General features: G+C 34.4%; 2 protein-coding genes across 3 annotated transcripts; one reads left to right on the forward strand and one right to left on the reverse strand.

Moving 5' to 3' along the window:
• Nucleotides 1-360: 360 nt before the first annotated feature.
• On the reverse strand, nucleotides 361-12,433 carry LOC109190670 (calcium-transporting ATPase 9, plasma membrane-type-like). Of its 2 annotated transcripts, none has more exons than XM_019341218.1 (33): nucleotides 12,083-12,433; nucleotides 10,758-10,874; nucleotides 10,639-10,678; nucleotides 9,566-9,681; nucleotides 9,346-9,477; nucleotides 9,161-9,250; nucleotides 8,715-8,784; nucleotides 8,226-8,296; nucleotides 8,000-8,083; nucleotides 7,838-7,915; nucleotides 7,679-7,750; nucleotides 7,199-7,282; nucleotides 7,033-7,115; nucleotides 6,843-6,951; nucleotides 6,709-6,764; nucleotides 6,577-6,619; nucleotides 6,401-6,484; nucleotides 6,138-6,275; nucleotides 5,081-5,146; nucleotides 4,904-5,005; nucleotides 4,667-4,777; nucleotides 4,333-4,500; nucleotides 4,088-4,147; nucleotides 3,566-3,730; nucleotides 3,352-3,468; nucleotides 2,987-3,085; nucleotides 2,770-2,907; nucleotides 2,536-2,636; nucleotides 1,969-2,014; nucleotides 1,754-1,888; nucleotides 1,494-1,601; nucleotides 1,054-1,145; nucleotides 361-695 (listed from the first exon to the last, which is right to left on the reverse strand). In XM_019341218.1, the coding sequence occupies exons 1-33, from the start codon at nucleotides 12,323-12,325 to the stop codon at nucleotides 587-589; spliced, it is 3,327 nt and encodes a 1,108-aa protein (XP_019196763.1). In that variant the 5' UTR covers nucleotides 12,326-12,433; the 3' UTR covers nucleotides 361-586. The 2 variants fall into 2 exon arrangements, with proteins under 2 accessions (XP_019196763.1, XP_019196762.1); XM_019341217.1 differs by having other exon boundaries at nucleotides 4,667-4,780.
• Nucleotides 12,434-19,477: 7,044 nt separating this feature from the next.
• Nucleotides 19,478-21,694, forward strand: LOC109190829 (60S ribosomal protein L7-2-like). The gene is made up of 7 exons (XM_019341456.1): nucleotides 19,478-19,581; nucleotides 20,313-20,500; nucleotides 20,605-20,702; nucleotides 20,797-20,854; nucleotides 20,957-21,036; nucleotides 21,113-21,215; nucleotides 21,299-21,694. The coding sequence occupies exons 2-7, from the start codon at nucleotides 20,315-20,317 to the stop codon at nucleotides 21,512-21,514; spliced, it is 741 nt and encodes a 246-aa protein (XP_019197001.1). The 5' UTR covers nucleotides 19,478-19,581; nucleotides 20,313-20,314; the 3' UTR covers nucleotides 21,515-21,694.
• Nucleotides 21,695-23,123: the final 1,429 nt, after the last annotated feature.

Consider the following 23,123-nt stretch of genomic DNA (forward strand, 5'->3'; position numbering starts at 1 on the left):
TTGATTTCATTGCTTAGTTGGTAAAAAAAAAAAATTACTAAGAATATTGATTTTATTGTTTAGTTACATTTGAAATTGTAAGAAATAATGAATATAAAGACATATATGTCCCTACACAATAATAATAATAATAATAATAATAATAATAATAATAATAATAATAATAATAAAAAGTAAGGACAAAATAATCATATTAGTTCATTTTTTGTTCTGAAATTCCATGAAAAAACAAAATACCACTTCCTCCATTCAATAACTTTTTCCATAATATAATTTTTTTTTCCTCAAATTTTAAAAAATTATTTCCTATCAAATTTTTTTTACATCCAACCAGCCCTAAGTATTATCCTTTTGAAATAATTTTACCCATTAAAAAGCGATAACATTCCATTTACATTTCTTTGCAAAAACAGAAACGTTGCTTAGCAATGCCATTCTAAGGTATGAACTTAACGATGCAAATTTTGTTTATTATTTGATTTTCGAAAACAAATAAAAACGTAAATTAGCTAAAGGAGCATCACGACCACATATTAAAGAAAATATGCGTGTTGGGCTTGGACAGCAACATTATAATTGACGCCATTTATTGAGCACCACGAGATGAAATGCATCGCCGATAAGGTTTGAGGAAGGCATTTGCCAGTGGGGTCTTGGGAACTGGGATCAATTTCCCCAGGATGGCAAGAGGCCAGCTGCCAGAATAGTAAAAATTGAAAAACAAAAAAAAAAAAAATTATAATGGGAAAAAGTAAAATTGCATATTACCATGAATAGAAAGATATAATGATATAACTCTTTTAGCTTAGATTTTAGATTAGCATGATTGGTTGGTTTCTTGAAAGGTTTAACCACATAGTTTAAAACGTTGAATATCTAGTTTGATACACAGATTTTGGACTATAGAAAATTCAAATGCTACTTAGTGCTCCATCCAATATATTAGTACTTAGTACTTACCATGTCCTGACACCCAAAAGGTTGAATCCTCAACCCAAAAGATCTCCTACACCCTGGTCCGACAGAATATTTGAAAGGAATATTAGTACTTACCTGACAATACCAACTCCGAGTGAAATCAACCATTGTTTGAAATCGAGTCTGACGGTTGAAGTGAACTTTCCCAGGAATTCAATAATAACAATCTGTTGCAAATAGGTGAACAAACAAGATGTTAATTACAATAATCAAAGGGAATTATATATATATATATATATATATATATATATATATATATATATATATATATATATATATATATATATATACTGGTTCAAATGCGAACACTGCTTTCCGTGAGGTCGGTGCGAATTCATCATTAGGTATGTAAAAATGCATCACAATAAAATGCATCAATACACCACACCACACCACACCTAATGGTGCATTTCCGAACACTTTTTAGTGCATTTATGCATACCGAATGATTAGTGACCGAACAGTCATACAAAAAACACTGTCCACACAGGAACCTGATATAAACCACCTCACACCTGGAGTATGAAAGTAGTTGCCACAATCCCAACAAAGAGATGGTTTTTCATCACCCCTTCAAAGACATCCATTTGATCAGGCTTTCGAGCATTGAACTCATTAAATATCTGAAATTCAACAATTAATTAAGTTCAGCAGTTGAGGCTACTCACTGCACTAAAATTAAACAAAAGATAATATTATTTTCTAATGATGGTTCTCAAAGAAGTATAATCTGGGGATAAAATTGATTTCCTTTGGTGTTGGGTTAGGAACTTACTTGGCACAGAACAAAAGCATTGAACACCAAGGTATTCTTCACCATATTAGCATGTTCTGTTTTATCCTGCTCTAAGTTGAGAATGCTCTTCCCACAAAAGTTGAGAACAAGGAGAACAGCAACTTGATACACAGCCTGCCAAACACAAATGTCACTGAAATTTCTTTCCAACATTCTTTGAAAGAAAAGAAATAGAAAAGGTCAAGGCTACTGACCTGAACAGTCAGGTTCCTCCACATGATATTGGTTACAAGAGGCTCTCTGAAAAGAAAGCATGTCAGGAAGCACTATCATCAGTCTCACACAACTCATTCATAAGCAAAACTTGATGGAAATAATTAATCAGGGAGGCCCGAATTAACTAATACCGATAATGAAAGGATAATATGAAGACGACAAGGAAAATACGTAAAGAAAATATATTGCCTCGGAACACAATAATCCTTGTATTAAGGACGTTTGCAAGAGGATTACAAGTTGTGTAATGATAAGACAAGGTCAAGATGATCCACTAAGACGATGAATGACCCATTATATACTAGAGTAGAGTTGCCCCTGTAACCGCCCCACGCGAATTGGGCGGGCAGTTACGGGACCTAGTCCACTGGCACCCCATCTCTGAGGCCGCGACTGCTGAGGTCGGCCTCAGAGGCCGACTTTGGTATTTCGGGGCCGACTAAGGGGCTAGGCCAAGTCGATTTGATATGCTACCTTAAGTCGGTTTGCCCTGAACCTGTTCCGAATATATCCATCAAAACTAAACATAAAAGATGAATCCTTGCCTTCGACCAACAGGAGGTCTATGCATCAGATGGTCAGTTGGAGGTTCTGTAGCCAGTGCCAATGCTCCTAGAGTATCCATGATAAGGTTCACCCATAGAAGCTGAAAAGAAGAAGAAATACAAGAAGATGTCAAATTACTTTCATCCAGATGCCAGAATGATAAAAGAAGAAGAAGACTGAAACACTTGAAAAAGAGACTGATGATAAAAGAGGAAGAAGAAGAAGAGAAAGACCTGGACTGTATTCAAAGGAACGTCACCAGAAGAAATTGCTGCTACAACATTAATAACAAGAGCTGCAACGTTTACTGTCAGCTGGAACTGGATAAATTTCTGAATATTTGCATAAACAGAACGGCCCCAACGTACAACCTACATTCAGACAAAAAAGTCCAGGATCCGATGAGTGGACATCCAGGAATCGAGCTTTTCTTCAAAGTTATTTACCAACCTTTACTACTGAAGCAAAATTATCATCAAGAATAATGATGTCTGAACTCTCTTTTGCAACTTCTGTCCCTTGAATGCCCATTGCAAGACCTATATCAGCCTATACATTCCAAAGTAAAAAAGATATCAAACCTACACAGGGCGTATAAAATTTTGGATTGAAATTAGATTTAGTGTAATACCATGAAATAAATGGAATCAAGGGGAAAATAGCACCCAAGCAATTAAAGTAGCAAGTAAAAATAAACACAGAAAAATACCCAAAAGAGTCTAAGAAAACCATGATTAAACAGCATATTGAGTCATGACCCAACCCCCCATTCCATAAAGAGAGGGAGAGTGTGTAAGAACAAAAAGGAAATTAACCTCATGTAGTGCAGGGGCATCATTGGTCCCATCTCCCGTTACAGCAACAACATCTCCTTGTTTACGTAGTGTTTGCACAAGTAAGAGCTTGTCGCTAGGGGATGACCTTCCCATAACCTAAAAACTTAGTAGCGTTATATTAAGGTGAAGACAGACACTAATGCCTCGAACATGTGGTCAATGATTAAACAAAAATATGAATTTGATAACTAACCGAAATCCTTTTAGCAACTTCTTCTCTCTCCTTTTCAGGCAACTCACGGAATGTCTTCCCATCAATTATATCATCCCCTGTAATATCTGCATCGGAAGATAAAATTCCACATTCCAAAGCTATTGCTTTAGCAGTTTGAATATTATCTCCAGTAACCATGCGCACCTAAGAGTTTACACATGTAAAGTGTCATCATTACTTAGTAATGCAAACAAAATCATAACATAGCACTGCTACTGCTGAATTGCAGTCTAGATTATCCTGCCACTGGAACTTTCTTATGGCAAAACATGCAGATTTACTGCCAAGATTGATAACCACTTGCTACCATTTATGTTCATTTACCTTAATAAATGAACATAGACCAGCGCTTACCGAACACAAACACGGATAGTTTACCGAAAGTTCTATTCGCTAACACTCTTACTTCTCATGATGGATGTTGATAGAGCTTCCTTCCCGTTAAAAAAAAAAAAAACAACAAAAAAAAAAGGTGGGGTGGGGGGGGGGGGGGTGCGATACCTTAACACCAGCATTAGTGCAGAGTCTCACTGCATCTTTGACACCAGGGCGACAAGGATCCTGTGCAAGGAAATAGAAAGTTATTACCCTATAATATGAAATGTTGAGCGAAGAAGCACACCATGTGATGTTTACGTATTACTCTGGTTGATTGCACACAGATATTCAAAGTTATACCTACCACCTAACACACACAATGGAGAAGAAAGGTCAAAAGCAGACAAAACATAACCAGCAATGAATACCTTTATGCCAACAATGGCAAGCAAAATAAGATCATCTTCAGGCATTTGCCATTCTGACAGCTGCTCTTCATCAGTTGGAACTTTGTCAGTATCGCAACTTCTGTAGGCAATTGCAACACACCTCAAACTTCTTGCCGCCATATCTTCAATAGCTCCCTTGAAAAAATCCTGAAACAACAAATGCAATTACTAAAAAGAGTACGTACATATACTTGGTGAGAGACTAAAAATCCTCATTTTCACTACTTGTAATAATGTTTTGAAACTCAAATATCTGAAAATCATCCTAAAGTAGTATCTATTAGATCCAGTTCATTTTGCAATAAATACAGACCTTCTCATTCTCAATGGGCTGCAAGCAGCCATTTGAGTCATAGTACGCTGTACATGATGCTAAAATGATTTCTGCTGCTCCCTTCCAATGTGCATGGACCTGAGAGTTACTCTGCTAACGAAGTCGAAGGTGAGAAATGATCAGAGGATTCAAACACAAAACCAATACAAATTCTAGTATAGTATAGTATAGTAGTACATGATCTAGGAGAATTGAAATCCAGGAAAAGTCAATTACCTGTCCTCTCACTGCAACACCTCCTCGTTTTTTTGTAGAGTTAAAAGGAGAAATTTGAAGGACTACAGAATCTGATCTAACAACATCGAACTTCATCCCCAACTGGAAGTTAAATAACAAAAATAAGTAACCATTAATAAGCAAGAATATAGACTCAATAATATAAAAAACTAATACCTTAACACCCCAAGTCAGAATGGCCTTTTCCGTAGGAGATCCAGAAACCCCTATTCCACTGCCATCCTATTAAGGTGGACACATAAGACAAAGGAGAGATGGCATTAGAACAATATATCAAAGAGAAACAGATAATATTGCATACAAAGGTGTATGTAACGATGAAACCTTTCAAGTAAGTTTCTAGCTCCTAACGGTATCTGAGTCACTGTAAAACTCCAAGGAAAATAAAGGTAAATGAACAATGAAGAAAAATGAGATTATTTATCTGCTGTCTCTTCTTAATACAAAAACGGCATCCTATATATTCTGGTGTTGATTTTGCAAGCAAAACATTCATGACAACTATTACTGAATAACATTTTAAGAGGGCTATCTTATTAGAACTGCAACAGACTTATAGAAACAAGCTAAGAAAGCACCACCACCCCTCAGTGCCCTCAGGGAGAAACAGATAATATTGCATACAAAGGTGTACGTAACGATGAAACCTTTCAAGTAAGTTTCTAGCTCCTAACGGTATCTGAGTCACTGTAAAACTCCAAGGAAAATAAAGGTAAATGAACAATGAAGAAAAATGAGATTATTTATCTGCTGTCTCTTCTTAATACAAAGACGGCATCCTATATATTCTGGTGTTGATTTTGCAAGCAAAACATTCATGACAACTATTACTGAATAACATTTTAAGAGGGCTATCTTATTAGAACTGCAACAGACTTATAGAAACAAGCTAAGAAAGCACCACCACCCCTCAGTGCCCTCAGGGGGTAACCCCAGCCAAGTTGGCTAAGGATACAAACTTGTCACCACAAGGTCACGAGTTCGAACCCCAGCCTTCTTGGTTTGAGCCAGTCAGCTATGGACAACGTAAGCTAGTTTATCTCCTTGTGGTCCTTTGCCGGCTAGGGTCACAAGGTGGGGTTTACCCAGTGCACGCCCTCAAATAGTAGTTGCGGGTTTCTCTCGTCACCCCAAAAAAATCAGTGCCCACAAGGCACATGTGTGAAGAGTACAGAGAGGATGGAAATAGAGTTGAGACATAACAAAGAAGTACCTTAGAAGTAAAAACACTGCCCGCTGTGTTCAGCACTAAGCTCTCATCTAGTAAAGGACAAACAACTGGGTGTACTTGGGAGCCATCTTCGGGTGGATCTATCATCTTTTTCCCAACATAGGCATTAACTACTGTCATCTGCAGTGTGATAGCACCCTCATAATATGCAACACTGATGATTTACTCAACCTAAATGAACAGCAGAAAATGTAGTTGACAATTTCTGTTTGAAGAGAAAAAGAACACGGACTGCAAACAATTACCTGATTCAGGGTTAATGTGCCAGTTTTATCGCTACAGATAGTTGTAGCAGAACCCATAGTTTCACAAGCTGAAAGTCTGCGCACCTGAAAATGACTTTTTCTGTAAACAATCATATGCCAAAATTAAATATACAGCAGTCAAACAGATTAAGGAAATAGAAAGAAACAGTATATACCAAGGCCTTGTCAGCCATCATTTTCTTCATCGAATATGCTAAGCTGTCACAAGTTCAAGAAAGATTAAAGCTAGGCAGAAAGCAATTTTTTGTTAAGCAGTTGGGTTTAGGTGATAGTTATGCAATACTAACGTCAAAGTAACAGCCAAGGGAAGACCTTCTGGGACTGCAACAACTACAATGGTAACCTAGAGAGAACTTAATATGTCAGACTTGTGAGTAAAAGAAACAGTGAAAATTAGGTTAAATTTACAGATAGAACTTACTGCAGCAGTTATGATGTGTATCACACCATTAATTGTTTCAGTAACACTAGTCTTTCCCCTAACATACTCAGCACTTCCATCAGGATTTTTAGTAGTCCCGGTGAAAAATCTGTAGAAAATTTGAATAACTACATCTCATAAAACAGCGTGAGAATGGTGAAAGAAATATGCCATATGGTAGAGAATTTACCTAACCAAAAGAACAATTAGCACAGTGAGTGCCACCACAAGGCCCACTATGCCAATAAAAGTTGCAACACCATTCAACCGCACCTGCCATATACAATCAGAAACTACAATAAGTTTAAACATTTTTATGTATAAATCCTGGATAATTGTTAGCAGCAATAGTTAACCTGCAATGGGGTCTCTTCACCAGTATCCTCTGATATACTTGCCATCAGCAATCCCCATTCAGTATTAATTCCAACACCAGTTACCTAAAAACATAAAATTTGGGTAAATTATAATGAGAAATTAGTAAAAACTAGCCTTTTTTCCAATATAAAATTATGAATGCTCTTTAATTTAACATGATACACAAGTTTCACAAGCTACAAGCCCAAACGACATTAACAGTTGTATCATTTCAATTAACTAACAAGAGAAAATAAAATGGTTATCATCCATAAAACATGGAATGAGATGGAAAAGAAGTCACCCGTATATTATTAAAAGCTCAGGCACCTTCTCAAAATAAATTGTTAAACAAGTGATTTGAATTAGAAACCAAAACATTAAAAAGTTATATGCTTGAACAGTATGCCAAAAGTTTTAAATCCCTACAACCTACAAAACATCTAGAATTGGCAAAATACTGAAGATGAATATCTTACCAGCATTGTTCCAGCACCATCAGCTACCTTGCAACCAGCCATCAAGAAAGGTGACTTTGAATCTTTTTGCATCTACAAAAACCAATATCTTGTATATGAAAATTGAAAATTATAATCAATTGGTCAATAGTCCTAAAAGATAAGTAAGAACCAGCTTACAATCTTGCTTTCACCGGTCATGCTGGATTCATCAATGGCCAAAGAATGACCACTTATTAAGATTCCATCAGCCGGAACCTGGAATTGAAGAAGACCCAATGAATCAAATCCATCTTTGAAAATGATAACGCCAAGGAAGTGAACAGAAATGATCATGCTCACCTGATCACCTATCTTGAGAGGTATAATATCACCAACAACTATTTCATATATTGACATCTTTTCTGGCCTGCCACCTCTAATAACCTTCAGATCATTTATGTGCATGCATGTTTAACAATGAAATAATCGTATTGATTAATTGAAATAACAGAAAACAAATAGAAAAAGAAAATAATTGCAAAAAAAAAAAAATAATAATAAAAATCCTTCCTTGACTTCAAATTACCTCCACTTGAATATTTCGCTTTTCCTCGTTTAAGTTTTGAAATTGAAGAGACTGCCGGTAGTCACTTGTTGCTAAATAAAATATACACAGAGTGAGCCTATTAGTAAAGAAAATATTACTTTCAAAAAAAAAAGTAAAGAAAATATATACTATATGATCCTCATGTGGAATACAAAGCACAGAGGACATAACAAAGAAGAAACCAATCAGCCAGGAATGTGAAGTCAACAATAATAGGATAAATATGAAAACTAATTAACACCTAGATGGATTTAGATTACATCTGAGAATGACTAGACATAAAACCAAAAGCTCACTCCTCTTTGAGCTTTCATGATTTTCTTAATGATTCCAAAATTATAGTCAACACTCTCAAGAGAAGCAACTACAGTTGGAATCTTAGAAAAATCACTAAAGTTGTCATATATAAAATGGATGATGTGCATGTTTTCTCGTTCTATAAATGAAAAGGTAACATCAGTTGTTTACCTGTTACAAAAATAACAAGAAAAACAGCAAAGAAGATGCTACCACCATCATACCACCCTGTTGAAAGACCCTGCAAAGATCAAAAGTACAATACTTTAAACGACAAAAAAAAAGGGTAAAAGAAATTTAATAGAGAGATACAGTAATAGGAAGCAATACTACAAAAAGTAACAAACAACTTGTAGGTCCATCAAAACAAAATCTGCATATCTTGCAGAAACTCCCTCCTCAGTACAATGCCTTCAAATTTTTGAAAAGCACAAATAGATTTTATCTATTATACATGTTTAACTAGACTATGCCTGTGATCCGTTCTATATTATTAACAGCAAGGAATTATTTGGGAACTTAAAACAAACTTAAGACAAAATGCATGAGTCAGCAATCCTTATACAACTTCACTGGAGTAGATTCTCTAAAGTAAACAATAAGAGAGGTACACATACTTCTGTTTTTATTCCAAGTCCCAGAGATGCCACGGCAGCTATTATTAAGATGATGAGGGTCAAATCTTGCCAAGCCTCCCAAAGGAACCTCTGCAGGAAAGTTATAAGAAACAGAATATTAGTTGTTATATCTAAGCTTCCTTATAATAATATCATCAATAAAAACACGTGAACTAAAATTATACCAAAAAACTGCGGCCCTTTTTGGTAGGATATGTGTTTGATCCAAAAGTATTCCTACGCTTTGACAATTCATCCTCATCCCCAATGATTCCTGTATTCAGATTTGTTTTTAACTTTCCTGATAAGCCTTTGGCCTGAAGAAAGTGAAGAATGCTATTAGTAAGTCTAAAGGTAAATAGATGGGCCCTAATGTAAAAGGAAATAGAATTGAATTTGACTTGCCCCTCCATTTTGTTGCAGGGCAGAAGAATCTTGATTCCTTGTAATTGAAACTAATTGCTCAAGACTGATTCCGTAATCACCACTCAGAACTGGAGGAGTAACTGAGGCCCCCAACACTAACAAACCAAACATATATTGATAAGATAATTCTATATAGCCAAGCAACACAAACCGATACACAGAAGCATGGAGGCAATTACACGACTGATAACTGATACATAACCAATATCATTTCAAATATGTTATCACTTGAAACAATTAGAAATGCTGTGCATCAGTTGTACCAAAAGCAGCCAAAACATTGACAAGATTGGCATATTCATACTGGATTATTGGCAATAAAAGAATCCCTGAGAGCAACAGAACTAAGAAAGATTATCTACAAGATTTCAAGGGTAAGAATCTTTTCCACAACATTCCTCTTTCTTCACTGCTTATTTCTTTTTTCACTGGAGGCAATCAAAAGCATCAGTTTCATGCCATATTAGTGCTTAGGCAACACTATTAGCCCTTCTGAAAGTACACTGCTCACATCAGAGACAAATGAACGGCATGAACCTTCTCTTATATGCAAATAACACCACCCTACCCAATAACTAAACTCTGAAGCATATCTTGGAATCATAACAACAATTGGACGCAGGTCATGAGTTTACCTATATAGTGAACATGAAAGCATGCAGATCAAGTAAATCAAAAAGAGCACTTTTGCAGAAGAAATATCTCCACTATGCCAATTTGATACCCACTGCCACCCCAGTAGAGAAGATACAAATAAAAATAAAAATTGAAAAAGGAAGACAGTGAATATAATAAGGCAGGCAGAACAACTGCCCAAGTGCTCTTCTCTGTTCTCTGGTGAATACTTCACCAAAATGCTTCTCACCATTTTCTCCCTTTTAAAACTTGTCCACAAATCCAAATCCAACAGAGATGTTACTATATAATTTTTTGTTTATACTCCAATAACCATTATTCAACAGACTTGAAGCATAAGATTAATTCCAAGATTGAACAAATTCATTACATTTCACTGTAGGCTTTTAGACACGGGATGTTTGCATAATACATACCAATTGCCCTTTGCCCAGCCAGTTTGAAAAGCAATGCGGCCTATAAGACAAACTGATCAATATTAGAAGTTATTTGCTATAGCGACTAAACAGCACTGAAGAATGGAATTTAACATTACCCTTACGACTTGGGCATGTGCTCTAATCATTCTTCTTCTCTGATCTTTCTGTTCTGCCTTTTTCAAGTCCAGAGTATAGCGAAATCGACGTGAAGCGTTGAGAACAAGTGCAGCTTGCTGTCAATTTTAAGACTAAGTCAGAAAGATAAAAGGAAAGCTCAGAAGAGCAAAACTATAAAAGGACATCTGAAACTCCAACTTTAAGCACAGTCCTTATGCAAAGGTGTGCACAACTGTTTGATGAAATATCAAGAAAGCTTAAGAAATCGGTAGAAAACAATAAAACCAAATTTGACAAATGGAGATTGATGCAGAAAACGGAATTCTGTCATTTATATACAAGCTCTAACAAAGAGGAGAACATAATATAAGGGAAAAATCTTCACTAGTTAGCACCTTCCTCCCGAAAAAAATGAAGTAGAAGATTAGTTTAGTTCATCAAGAGATGGAAATTCCAACAGAACTCCCAAAATTGGATGAATTAATTACCATCTCCAATAGTTTGATGCGTTTTTTTTGTACATATGATAAGGGTTGGGGGAGGTGGGATTCCAACCCAAGCATATTGCTGAGAAAAGGTGTAGCTTAATACCAAGCTATGCCCTAAACCCCACAATTTGATGATTTTAAATGCATCTTCTTCCACTTAGTCCTCATGTTATATAAGAGCCATGTCCGATGTTTAGTCAATCAACTGAGTACTTCAAACCTCACCAGTTGATTCTAAATAGACAGCTGGAAAAGTACAGTTCAATAGTCTCATATCATGGATTACAATTGAGAATATCAGATGGCTCACCATATGACTTCCAATGGGAGAATGGAAAATAGCATATGCAGCAGGCATCATATTTGTAATAGACAACCCAGAAGAAAAGGAGAATATCAGTATGAATCTCCCATCACATGAACACTGACAACCATAGAAATGTCACCAAGAGCAATAGACATTTGTTTTTTATTAGTGTTTTAGACAAAAACAGTCCAACAAGAGTAACTCAGGCATGTCATGGATAATGCAAGATAGACATATTACATATACACTCATGGAATTGCTAGTTTCTCTAGCTTTATCGCCAACGGATTTCCAGGGTTGCATCGAAATGGCTCTTTTGGTTCATCCAAAAGAAATTCCTATTACCAACACTGTAAAACCTAAGAAATTAAAATCTAACAACCAAAATAACAATGTTTCCATTATTAAATAGACAGATATAACAACCAAACACATTAAACAATCAAGATAGTGATCAAACAAAGAATGCCTAATACTAAACCACTCCCACGTGATAATCACCATCAAAGTTTCACAGATCAGTCCTTACCCTCCACCGTTTGAGCGCCTGGACGGACGCTTTTTTGGTGTTGGCAATATCAAAAGGATCAGAGAAGCCATCAGCAGCGCCTCCGCTCTGGTTTGCGTTGGCAACATCAGGCTTGCCCGCCTCCAAGTCGCCTTCATGTGAAGGCATTGCATCTGATACCGTTGACGACGACGATACAGCTTGAAAGTTCAACTTGGACGTCATCTCGTTATCCTCTACGCCTCCTTTATCATCGGATGTCATTATGGAGCCGCCACAACACCGCTACGCACCACTGAACCAGAAAGGAAATGAAATAAACGGAGATTGATCACCACTGCCGGAATAACACGCTCATACAAAGCAAATCTCTGTGCATCACCTTGTATTTGTTTTTTTATTATCTATATATGTGTGTGTATATATATATATATATATAAATTTAAAATTAACTCATCAAAATATATTGAATTATGATTATATTGAGCAATTAAAAACAATATTTACTTTTTATATAATACTTTTTTCTATTCTCACAAATTTCAATTATGTATTGACATTATTATTCTCACCCATATATATATATATATATATATATATATATATATATATATAGCATGGCTTATTACTAAACAAAATATGATTTGTTTGATACTGAAATTTGATTATATAAAATATTTCAATAAAACTCATAATGACTTGAATATTTTATATTAAAAAAAAAATTAAAGCTCGGATATAATACATACTTAAATATAGTCTTATTTGTTTAAATCTTCAATTTTTTTAATTATTTTTGTACTAAAATGATTTAACTTTTTACATTTTAAATGATCAACGAACAAATCAAACTATTAAAGTTAATGAAATTTACTATAGTTCTATAATTTCCCCCCATTCATTTTTCAAATGTGTTTTTTAATATTTTAGTATTTGTAATTATATTTGAAAATTATCGGAGAGATGAGACAAATTCTCTTTAATTCTCAAAGAGCATGAAAGAATAAGAACTCTTAATACAACTATCAAAGTCAAAGGAATTCACTATGTTCTATAAGTTTATATCTCTTTAAAAAATTTTGTTATAATATTTGTGGTCATATTTAAATTATTGAATAGTTAAGATACTTATATCAATTTTTATCATACTCATTTTATACATTTTTCATATATAATTGCGTTTGTTGAAGAATTTTAAAATTATTTAAATATATAAAAATTAAATACTAAATAAAAATATATAATAACAATATGCAATAAGTTGCTACGATACGATGTACAACTGAAAATTCTAGTGAATGACATCGAAATTGAAGAGTTCCAGATGAGGTGATTCCGTCATGTCCTTTACTTGTGTGCATGTCACTTAGAAGATGGATGGAAATTTTTCTTATTTTTCAATAATTAAATCTATAGGCAGAATTATTTTATTTATAGTCGATCAATTTATAGCATTCACACCAAAGACCTTGTGGTCCATTGGTATCCGGTTGCTCCTCTATGTGAAAAGTGTTTAGGGTTCAAGTCTTTTAGTGTAAAAAAAATTGTACTACTTATAACAATATATACATATATTTTAAGAAATAATAATATTAAATAAGTCGATTGACCCCAATAAATTTAAATATTGACTCTGGTATTGTGTAGCTTACTCCCTAGCTCAAGAGTCCCCCACATCCCGATCCTGATAGAGCATTCAGGATGATGTAAATTAAATACTAATACATATAAAGGATCTGTCAACTTTAGACATAATTCTACATTGTTGTCATCAAAGTTCTCGTGCTCGTTATTGTAGCTGTGACAACGTTGGATGATGAGCACCGCTATCATCCACTAAAGTACTAAAGTACTGTAGTGTGTGGTCTACCATAATGCATGGAAATTACGATGAAGTTTCGTGGGATATATTATTGCATTCCAGTACCATACTACCATGCATTTTCTCACCCTTTAATTATCCTCGATGTTGACTATGGTTGACTTAGGCAATTATAATATTTTAGTAACATTTATTTTAAGTCCTCCAACTCTTTGACAATACTAAATTTCACCCAAACTGAAAAAAATAAAAATAAAAAATACTCCGTATTGTTTTTCTTGAACATAGGGTTTACATACTCTAAAGAATGTGCCATTAACACTTTAAAATTAAATAACCTATTATGTTGACATCTAATTAATTTAAATTAGGAGTAATGTGATTATTTTTAAAAAAATTGTTGGCTTATGTAATTTTATAAATTGAACCATATATGTTTTTATTGACACATCTACAATTGTTTAAATGAGAACATAGACTTCCTGTAAAATGTGATGATCAATCATAACCGCACATCATTGTTGATGAGTTTATTTTTAAAAAAATACAATGTCAAATTTATAATTATTAAGTTTGTTACATTTATAAAATTAAAGTGTCCATTAGTAATGTGTTAGACCGGAAGACAATATGAATGACTATAATCCAAAGCATCTTGATCCGATCCAGCTAAATCAATTATGTACTACTTTTTTTTTTAAAAAAACAATTATGTACTACTTGTTCCTACATAGAAACATAATAAATAATGTTATATTTCAATCTCAAACTATCTCAATAATATTGACATTGTTGTGAACTTGCCAAGGTTATTACAATGTAAATTGCATTTATGATGTTCAAATTTAAGAGGGGTGTTGCATACTTGTTTTTTGTTTGATTTATGATGCTCAATTTTATGTTTTAAATAAAATTACATTTATTTTAATTATATGTTTTTTAAAGTATGTTCTAGTTAAACCTACTTAATTTAGAGAGTGCTAATAAAAATTAAATTTATACTTTTTTTTTGTTGAAAACATTAAATTTATACTTTTATACTCCGTAATAAAAAATATAAAAAAAATAAAAAATAAAAGAAATTCACCACTCGATAACTCTTTTTGGGGATTGAGACACCTGATTATTTGTTGTCATACTAGGTAGCTATGCATTGTCAAGGGGTCGGTGGTTTTGACTGAGTTTGTAAAAGCATTAACGTCATTCGCGGCGCTATTTTCCATTGTGAGTTGCGGCATTGTTCTCTCCCATCACTTCCAAACCATGGCCTGACCAGTGACCACCGATCTTTGTACAATGGATTATAGTTTACAATACACAGTAAATTTTGGAGCATATTTATGTGTCTTATATTATAAATTTTTATATATTGTGTCATAAAATTTTGTACTTGAGTAGAAATTATGTACCACAAATTAGTAATTGTGTTTTATGTTATGAGTTTGTGTGTTTTGTCTTGTGCAATTTTGTGCTTATGAACACAAATTATGTACATATATCATATTTGAATAAATAAATAAATATATAACATGTGTATGCGTTTGTGTTATGAAATTATGTACTTTAAGAGTATAAATTTTGTACCCCGTCATTTCGATCAATGATCTATAATGCTATGTAGATCATGATCCATGATATAAATTGCCACCTGATCACATAGTAGATTTAGGTCCATGATCTAATATGTAGCTGGGTGATTTTAATTTTAAGGGTGTGTTTGGAAACCAGTCGCCTAGCTTCTCTAGTTCTCCTAGGGAAGGTGACCAGTTAGGCGACCTACTTGTCGCCTTCTATAGTAGAATGCGGACCGGCTACGGTTCCGTTGTCGTTGGTCACCGATTTTGTCTTCAGAGTTACCAGAATGTCGTTGAGGGAGAAGTTATGGAATATGCTTGAGGAAGAATGTCTGAAAGAAGCGAAGCGAAGAGAAGAGGCTTCGAAAATGACTTCCCCTCAAAAAAACAGGAAGTTGTTTTCCATAAAAACAATGTGATTTTCCCTTTGATCATAATTGATTTTCCATGACTTTATTTTTTCAAGCATCACCAAGCACTAAAAACCCGAAAAACGATTTCCAAATATCATTTTTCGGGTTTCCAAAAACACACCCTAAAGTTAATGACGGATTACTTTATGAAAATATTATTTGGACTCTCAAGTTCTACTTCATACTTTATTTCTTCGTTAAAATTTGATGTTACAATTTTATTTGAGACTCACGTGATAAAGATAACTTATTATCTTTTGTCACACTTGTGTTGAAGTAGGATTAAACACCAGATTAAACACTACTAGACTATGAGTACGTACTATAATGATCCACACCGTTATGTCAAAAAATGAGGGGCCATTTGATACTATTGAGACCATATCCCATACTTGCTAAGGCCTAAGTGTATGTGTATTTGTTCTTTACATCCATCACCCCCATGTCCTTGCACTCATGTCTTTACCACTCCACCCTCCCTCACCCCTTCATGTCGTCACTTTCAAGGCCCCCGTCGCGCGGGGTGTTATTGGTGCACTCGGCCCCTGCAGTGGGGCACCCACCTTCACTTGTTGCGACACGGGGAGCCCCTTCCGTCACCCGGTTATGACTAGGATAAATGACAGGAATGTGTAGAGGGGCAAGAGAAATGACAAAAATGTGTGCTGACTTTTTTTTGGACAAAAATATGCAAAACTCAGTTACCACTTACGTTTTTGGAGGTATTTCAGCCGTATTTTTTTTTTTCGTTAATTACTTAAAACGCAATTGGTAGTTGCGTTTTTCGTATTGTATACGAAAAACGCATCTCCCAGATGCGTTGTCATCTTACGTATTGAATACGTTAAAACGCATTTGGGAGATGCGTACTTCGCCGGAATTTTACAAAAATGCAAGAATGAATTGCGTTTTTTGAATAAAACGGATTGACCAAATCAATCATGCTTTTGTCGTCGGTGCGTTTTATATATTTATAGGGTTTTATGCCATAGTATCCGGCGGTTCCGGCGAAGAGATGAGTAACCAAAAAAAGAAAACTAAAGCTGTCATATGATACCCAGTGCGAAAAAGGTCAAGAATTTGCAATGCAAATTCAAATTTGCCAACCCACAAAATAGACTGAAAAAACAAAAATGGCAGAAACCCAACACCCAAATGTTAAAAAAAATGAGAATCTCGTCGAAATAAACACTGCAAAAAATCGCTGCAACTATCCATGCTTTTGTCGCCGGTGCGTTTATATATTTATAGGGTTTTATGCCATAGTATCCGGCGGTTCCGACGCCGGTGCGTTTTATATATTGTGGTTCTCGCCGTCCTTCAACTTCGCCGGAGACGGCCGGTACAAAAAAAGGTAAAAAACACAACTTACTTTTGCGTTTTAATACGTAAAACGCAAAAGTAAGTTGCGTTTTGGGGATACCGTATCCGTTGAAAAACGCAAGAGCGTAATGCGTCTTACGTATACGAATACGTAAACGCAACTACCTCTTGCGTTTTACAGAAATACATGAAAAAAAAATATACACCAAAAACGCAACTCCCAAAGGAGTTTTGCATATTTTTGTCAAAAAAAAAAAAAAAGCGACATAATTTGAAAATTTCTCAACTTCGACTACACATTTTAGTCATTTATCCGTTATGACTACCTAGTAATTTGACATGTCTTCCAACACCATTCATTTTTGGGCTGGTGTGCCTGCATCACCCTTTTGTTTTTAGGTCCACATGTTTCCATTACCCTTCTTTTTTTGGTTGACATGCTTCAAGATGGTCAAGGCCTAGAAGGCTAAAGAATGAGGGAAGCTTAAGGCAACACGGAAGGCTTCTTATAGGGAGTTATGTCAAGAAAAACCGAAGGCCTTGCGCCCATGGTTTTCTCCCAAGTATCTTTTCTCTATGGTCTTTTTCTCAAGCCTAATATATTTTCTATAGTGCCTTTTCCTAGGGTAAAGGGGTGTTTGGTAATTAGTTATTAGTTAATTGAGTTAGAGAATTTGACTAATAAATAGCATTAGTTTATTGTAAAAAGATGTTTAGTAAATTAATTATTAGCTGATAGCTAATTACATACAAAATGACTTTTTTAAAAAGTTAAACGAAAAAATTATTTATAATTAATAATGATCAAATAAGTCAAAATTAATTAATATATCATTAGACTAACAATTTTACCAAATAACGTCAATATCTCTTTGGGAACCTAACTAGGGGGAAGTCTAGCTAGGGACCTTTGGAAGCCCACCTAGCGGGCATTTAAATGAAGAAAAAAAAAAAAAACAGTACTAATTTAAACAAAATGGCTTCCTTTGAAACCAAAGCTCACATTGCAATGTACACTATGATCCACCATATAACATGCAAATTAAAAACAATGGAAAATTAAACTGTTTCGTTCCTAAGTTACAGTAATTGAAAGATTCGTCCATACTTATTAGTCGTGCTCATTTCTTATCCTTATTACAAATTTCATCATTTTTAAACAAAATATTATGAACGAAATTTATAACGTCAATTATAGTTTAAGAATGAGAAGTGAGTACGACCAATAAATTAGGACAAATTATACAAATATAATATAAGTTAGAAACGAAAAATGCAATTTTCTCTAGAAACAACTGCGAATAGCGGCAAATTACGCTGTGAGCACGTGCCCACCATGCACATGGTGCACACGAATTTATATCCATAATTTTTATACTGTAGATCCATAATTTCTAGAATCTCGGTGAGCTAAAATTTATACTTTAGATTCCAATTGTTGAACCATGTTTTCACAAATCAGTGCAATATAGAAATTATTGATCTACTGTATTTAAATTATGGATCCTACGGTTTTAAAAATTATGAATCTAAAGTATAAATTTTAGCTCACCGAGAGTCTATAAATTATGGATATAGAATATAGAAATCATGAATATAGATTCCTGCGCACCATGCAAGGTGGGCACGTGCTCACAACATATGAGCGTTATGCTGTGCAACCGTGTGCACCATGCATGGTGCACACGGTTGCAAAAATTGACGTCGTTTTGACGTCCGACTTTAAAAAAAAAAATCAGAATTGCATAACTTCATAACTATACATCTAGAATTGCATGCGTAACTACACATTCATAACTTCATAACTATACATTCAGAATTGCATAGCTACATATCCATAACTTAATAACTATACATTCAGAATGTGAAACTATAACTTCATAACTATACGTCTATACATTCAGAATTGCAGCATAATTACACATCCATAACTTCATAACTATAAATCCAAAATTGCATAACTACATATCCATAATGTCATAACTATAAACTTAGAATGTGAAATTATAAAATTATGAACATATATTTACGTAACTAACGACAATCGAAAATGATTTTTTTAAAAAAAGTAAAACGACGTCATTTTTGCATCCGTGTACACCATGCGGATGCATAACGATTGCCGAATAGCATGTTGGGCCTATTGTCTAATAGAGGGCCATTGAAAATAAAGGAAGCCCAATTTTAAATAATAAGGCATTCAGTACAGTCCAAGTTAATCCAGCACAGACTAATGGGCCCTTGAGTACCGGCCCGCAACTCTTTGACGTTCAATCATGTTTTAAAAAACCCTAGCTCACATAAAGCTCTGCTTTCTCTTCTATTCTGGCCAAGGTTTGAGGCTGCAAGGAAAGAGAAACTGCCCGGTCGTCTCCATCGCGCAACTCCGTAAGTTCTGCTTGGCTCCTACATCTTGATTTGCTTCATTCACCGTGTTTATTCTGAAATTACGATAATAGTTGAGCTTGCTAATATTATTGTTATGAAGTTTTGAGGGGTTTATCAGAATGTATCGTCATTTAGATGTTCAGTATATGTTTTTCTTACATTTTATTGTGTAAATCTGATTTTGTTCAGTGCTTTTCAAAATGTTATAGCGTAGAAACTTGATTTGTTTTTTTTTTTTTTTTTATGTTTTTTTTTTTAAAGCTGAATTTAGATTTTACTGTCACTGACGAAAGAATGATGAGCTCAAGCGAGCGGATTTTTACTGAAATTTATACTTTAGTAATCCGTGATATGGTTTGATGCATGTTTGGTTGTGTCATTTGAGATCTAAAGTCACCACTTACTATGGAGATGTAAAACCCCATATGTTTCTTCTGTATTGCTACCAGTGGTACACTTATTCTTAATTTGTCCATAAAGTCTTTCCCTTTTTATGATCCAATCGTCTTTTGTACTTGTTGCTTTTTGTTATCATTTTCCTCTTGTAATACAAGAGGCTGTAGCTTCGTTTTTGTGTTCTTTTATGAGTTACATATGCTATTTAGACCTGGAAGGGCAAAATGGCTTGGTGTACTATGTTTGTTTCCTTATGGAGCCTTGTCTTCTGGTAGTTCTTAGTTGAATTAGTCATTTTCAAGGATTGCTAGCTTATAAACTTGTGTAATGTGTAGAAATGGCTGAAGCACAAACCAAAGGAGGCCCTGTTGTACCCGAGTCTGTATTGAAGAAGCAGAAGAGGAATGAGGAGTGGGCATTGGCCAAGAAGCAGGAACTTGCAGCTGTTAAGAAGAAGAATGCTGAAAACCGCAAGCTTATCTTTTGCAGAGCTAAGCAGTATGCCAAGGAATATGAGGAGCAGGTAGTCCTTGGGCATTTTGATTATCTTTGATGTTTGAATTTACTTGTAAGTAGCAACTTAGATGTTTACAATTATTGTATATAACATTAACATGTACATTGCAGCAAAAGGAGCTGATTCAGTTGAAGCGTGAGGCCAGGTTGAAAGGAGGCTTTTACGTCAACCCTGAAGCTAAGCTGCTGTTCATCATTCGCATCCGTGGGTATGAACACTCTTCTATTTTGTGTTGATCATACAGTGTTACATTTCCTTTTACTACAGTTCATTTATCTTGCTTCTCATGGGATGGATTCCAGTATCAATGCCATGCACCCAAATACCAAAAAGATATTGCAGCTTCTCCGTCTAAGACAGGTGAATGGCCTATTACTCTGTAGTTCTTTCATCTCACCATTGATATCAAGCATTTCTGCTTACTTCCCATTTCAAATATGTTGACCTGCTATTCTTGTGTAGATTTTCAATGGTGTATTCCTCAAGGTCAACAAAGCTACAGTGAATATGCTGCACAAAGTTGAGCCATATGTGACTTATGGGTATTGCTCATTTACTATCTGAATTTTAGAAAGTTTTATATGTAATTGTTCTGATTCATCAGCTTTGATTTCAAAGGTACCCAAATTTGAAGAGTGTAAGGGAATTGATTTACAAGAGGGGTTATGGCAAGGTGAACAAGCAGAGGATTGCCTTGACAGATAACTCTGTTATTGAACAGGTATGTTTGCTTCCACAAGTTAAGTTGCATTTCTCTATAGACTGTGCCCACCTGATTTTTGAGGATTCTTTTTTATTTTTCAGACTCTAGGAAAACACAACATAATCTGTATTGAGGATCTTGTTCATGAGATCCTGACTGTTGGACCTCATTTTAAGGAAGCCAACAATTTCCTTTGGCCTTTCCAACTCAAGGCACCCTTGGGTGGCCTTAAGAAGAAGAGGAATCACTATGTTGAAGGAGGAGATGCTGGAAACCGTGAAGATTTCATCAATGAACTGATTAGGAGAATGAATTAGGTTTTGGTATCTTGAGATTTTGGAGTAATTTTGTTGCCTTGTTATGAGTTATGAGAATCCTCTTTTATACTTGTTTGTTCTATTAAAGCCCAGAAGTATTTCTTTCTATAAAAACAAGCATTAACAGTGATTTGGGAATATTTTTAGTTCTTTTAAAATTTTGGATTCTAAATGTCCTTCCCATGCTTATTATACTTGGTAATCTCTTTTTAACTCAGTTTCTGTTGGAAACAATAATGAGATTTTGCTTACATAGCAATACATGCACCTGATTTTTTTAATTTTTATTTTAGAATAAAAGTTGTTATGGAATGTCAACTATTTGCAATGTTATCATGGATTTGGGTCTACATGGCAACATGAACTAGAATAATCAAATAAAAATATATTAAATAATTTCATTTTACTCTAGATTTTTTAAATTTAAATTTGTTATTATCTTTTTTTCTTCTTCTTTTTTTTTTTTTTCGGTACAAATGAAATTTATATATATAAATTTTATCATTAAGAAGTTTTAATTGTGATATTCAATAAGTGAGTTTTTTAATAATAATATTTATATTTATTTTATTTATACATTTAAAAAATAAAAATATTTTGAGTGAAATTGGTTCAAGAATATTTGTTGGCAGTAGTTTGTGAGTTGGATTATAAACTTATTTTAGATTCTTATGCATGTTGCAAAAGTAATGTAAGTATGTAAGCTTGTTGCAATTTAATTGCAAATTTCAATTTGCAACGAAATTTAAGGGTTTTGCAATAAAATTTCACCATTGCAAATTACAAAATTTTTTGTAGTGATTTAAAAAAAAAAAAATTAACTTATCATCGTGATTTTTGGCACCGTAGAGAACTAGGAAACAAAAGCATCATAGAATGTGTAAATCCAAAAAATGTTAAATTTGTTATGAATATGTTATTGCTGTATGTCCATTAACCCACTTATTTTACCTCTTGGATGAAGGTTCAAGTATTTCTTGAATTAACAAAAAGTCAAGTTTGTTGCCTATATAAAGACTATGTTTTCATTTGTAACAAATTTATAACACATCAGCAGCATGATAGCTCTCAATAGTAGTGTAATTAGAAAATCAAGAAAAGAAGAAGAAGAGAACTATGGATTCTCTTACTGGGGTAACCTCAACCAAGATGACAAGAGATGAAGAGAACTATGGATCTTTTTACTGGGGTAACCTCAACCAAGATGACAAGAGATGAAGAGAACTATGGATTCTCCAAAGAAGATAGAAGAATTCTAGGGGTAACCCAAATAAAGATGGCAATGGATCCACACTTGTAATCACAAGGTCACAAGTTCGAATCTTTGACCCTTTGGTTTGAGCCTTTGTCGGCTAGGATCACAAGGCAGGTTTACTCACACTCAAAAGGGTTGTAGAATTTCCCTCGTCATCCAAAAGAAGGTGAGATGAATTGGAGTGATTTACTTCCTTGTGGTCCTTTGCCGGTTAGGGTCATAAGGTAAGGTTTACTTACACTTGAAAGGATTGTGGGGTTTCCTTTGTCATTCAAAAAAAAAGATAGAAGAATTCTAAGATGGATCAGAGTGAAAATTTTCTTATTGATATCTTTTTGTCACTGTTACAAATGA

This window comes from Ipomoea nil, unplaced genomic scaffold (genome assembly GCF_001879475.1).
Source record: "Ipomoea nil cultivar Tokyo-kokei standard unplaced genomic scaffold, Asagao_1.1 scaffold1576, whole genome shotgun sequence".
In the NCBI taxonomy this organism is placed as follows: Eukaryota; Viridiplantae; Streptophyta; class Magnoliopsida; order Solanales; family Convolvulaceae; genus Ipomoea; species Ipomoea nil.

What these genes read in the sequence shown, in the direction of transcription:
- LOC109190670 (XM_019341217.1), bottom strand. Translation starts at nt 12,325, where the DNA reads ATGACATCCGATGATAAAGGAGGCGTAGAGGATAACGAGATGACGTCC. An exon ending in TACACATCATAACTGCTGCA is followed by an intron (nt 6,765 to 6,842) that starts GTAAGTTCTATC and finishes AGTTCTCTCTAG; the next exon opens with GTTACCATTGTAGTTGTTGC. An exon ending in CTCGGAGTTGGTATTGTCAG is followed by an intron (nt 696 to 1,053) that starts GTAAGTACTAAT and finishes CTATTCTGGCAG; the next exon opens with CTGGCCTCTTGCCATCCTGG.
- LOC109190829 (XM_019341456.1), top strand. Translation starts at nt 20,315, where the DNA reads ATGGCTGAAGCACAAACCAAAGGAGGCCCTGTTGTACCCGAGTCTGTA. An exon ending in CCAAGGAATATGAGGAGCAG is followed by an intron (nt 20,501 to 20,604) that starts GTAGTCCTTGGG and finishes TGTACATTGCAG; the next exon opens with CAAAAGGAGCTGATTCAGTT. An exon ending in AGCTTCTCCGTCTAAGACAG is followed by an intron (nt 20,855 to 20,956) that starts GTGAATGGCCTA and finishes ATTCTTGTGTAG; the next exon opens with ATTTTCAATGGTGTATTCCT.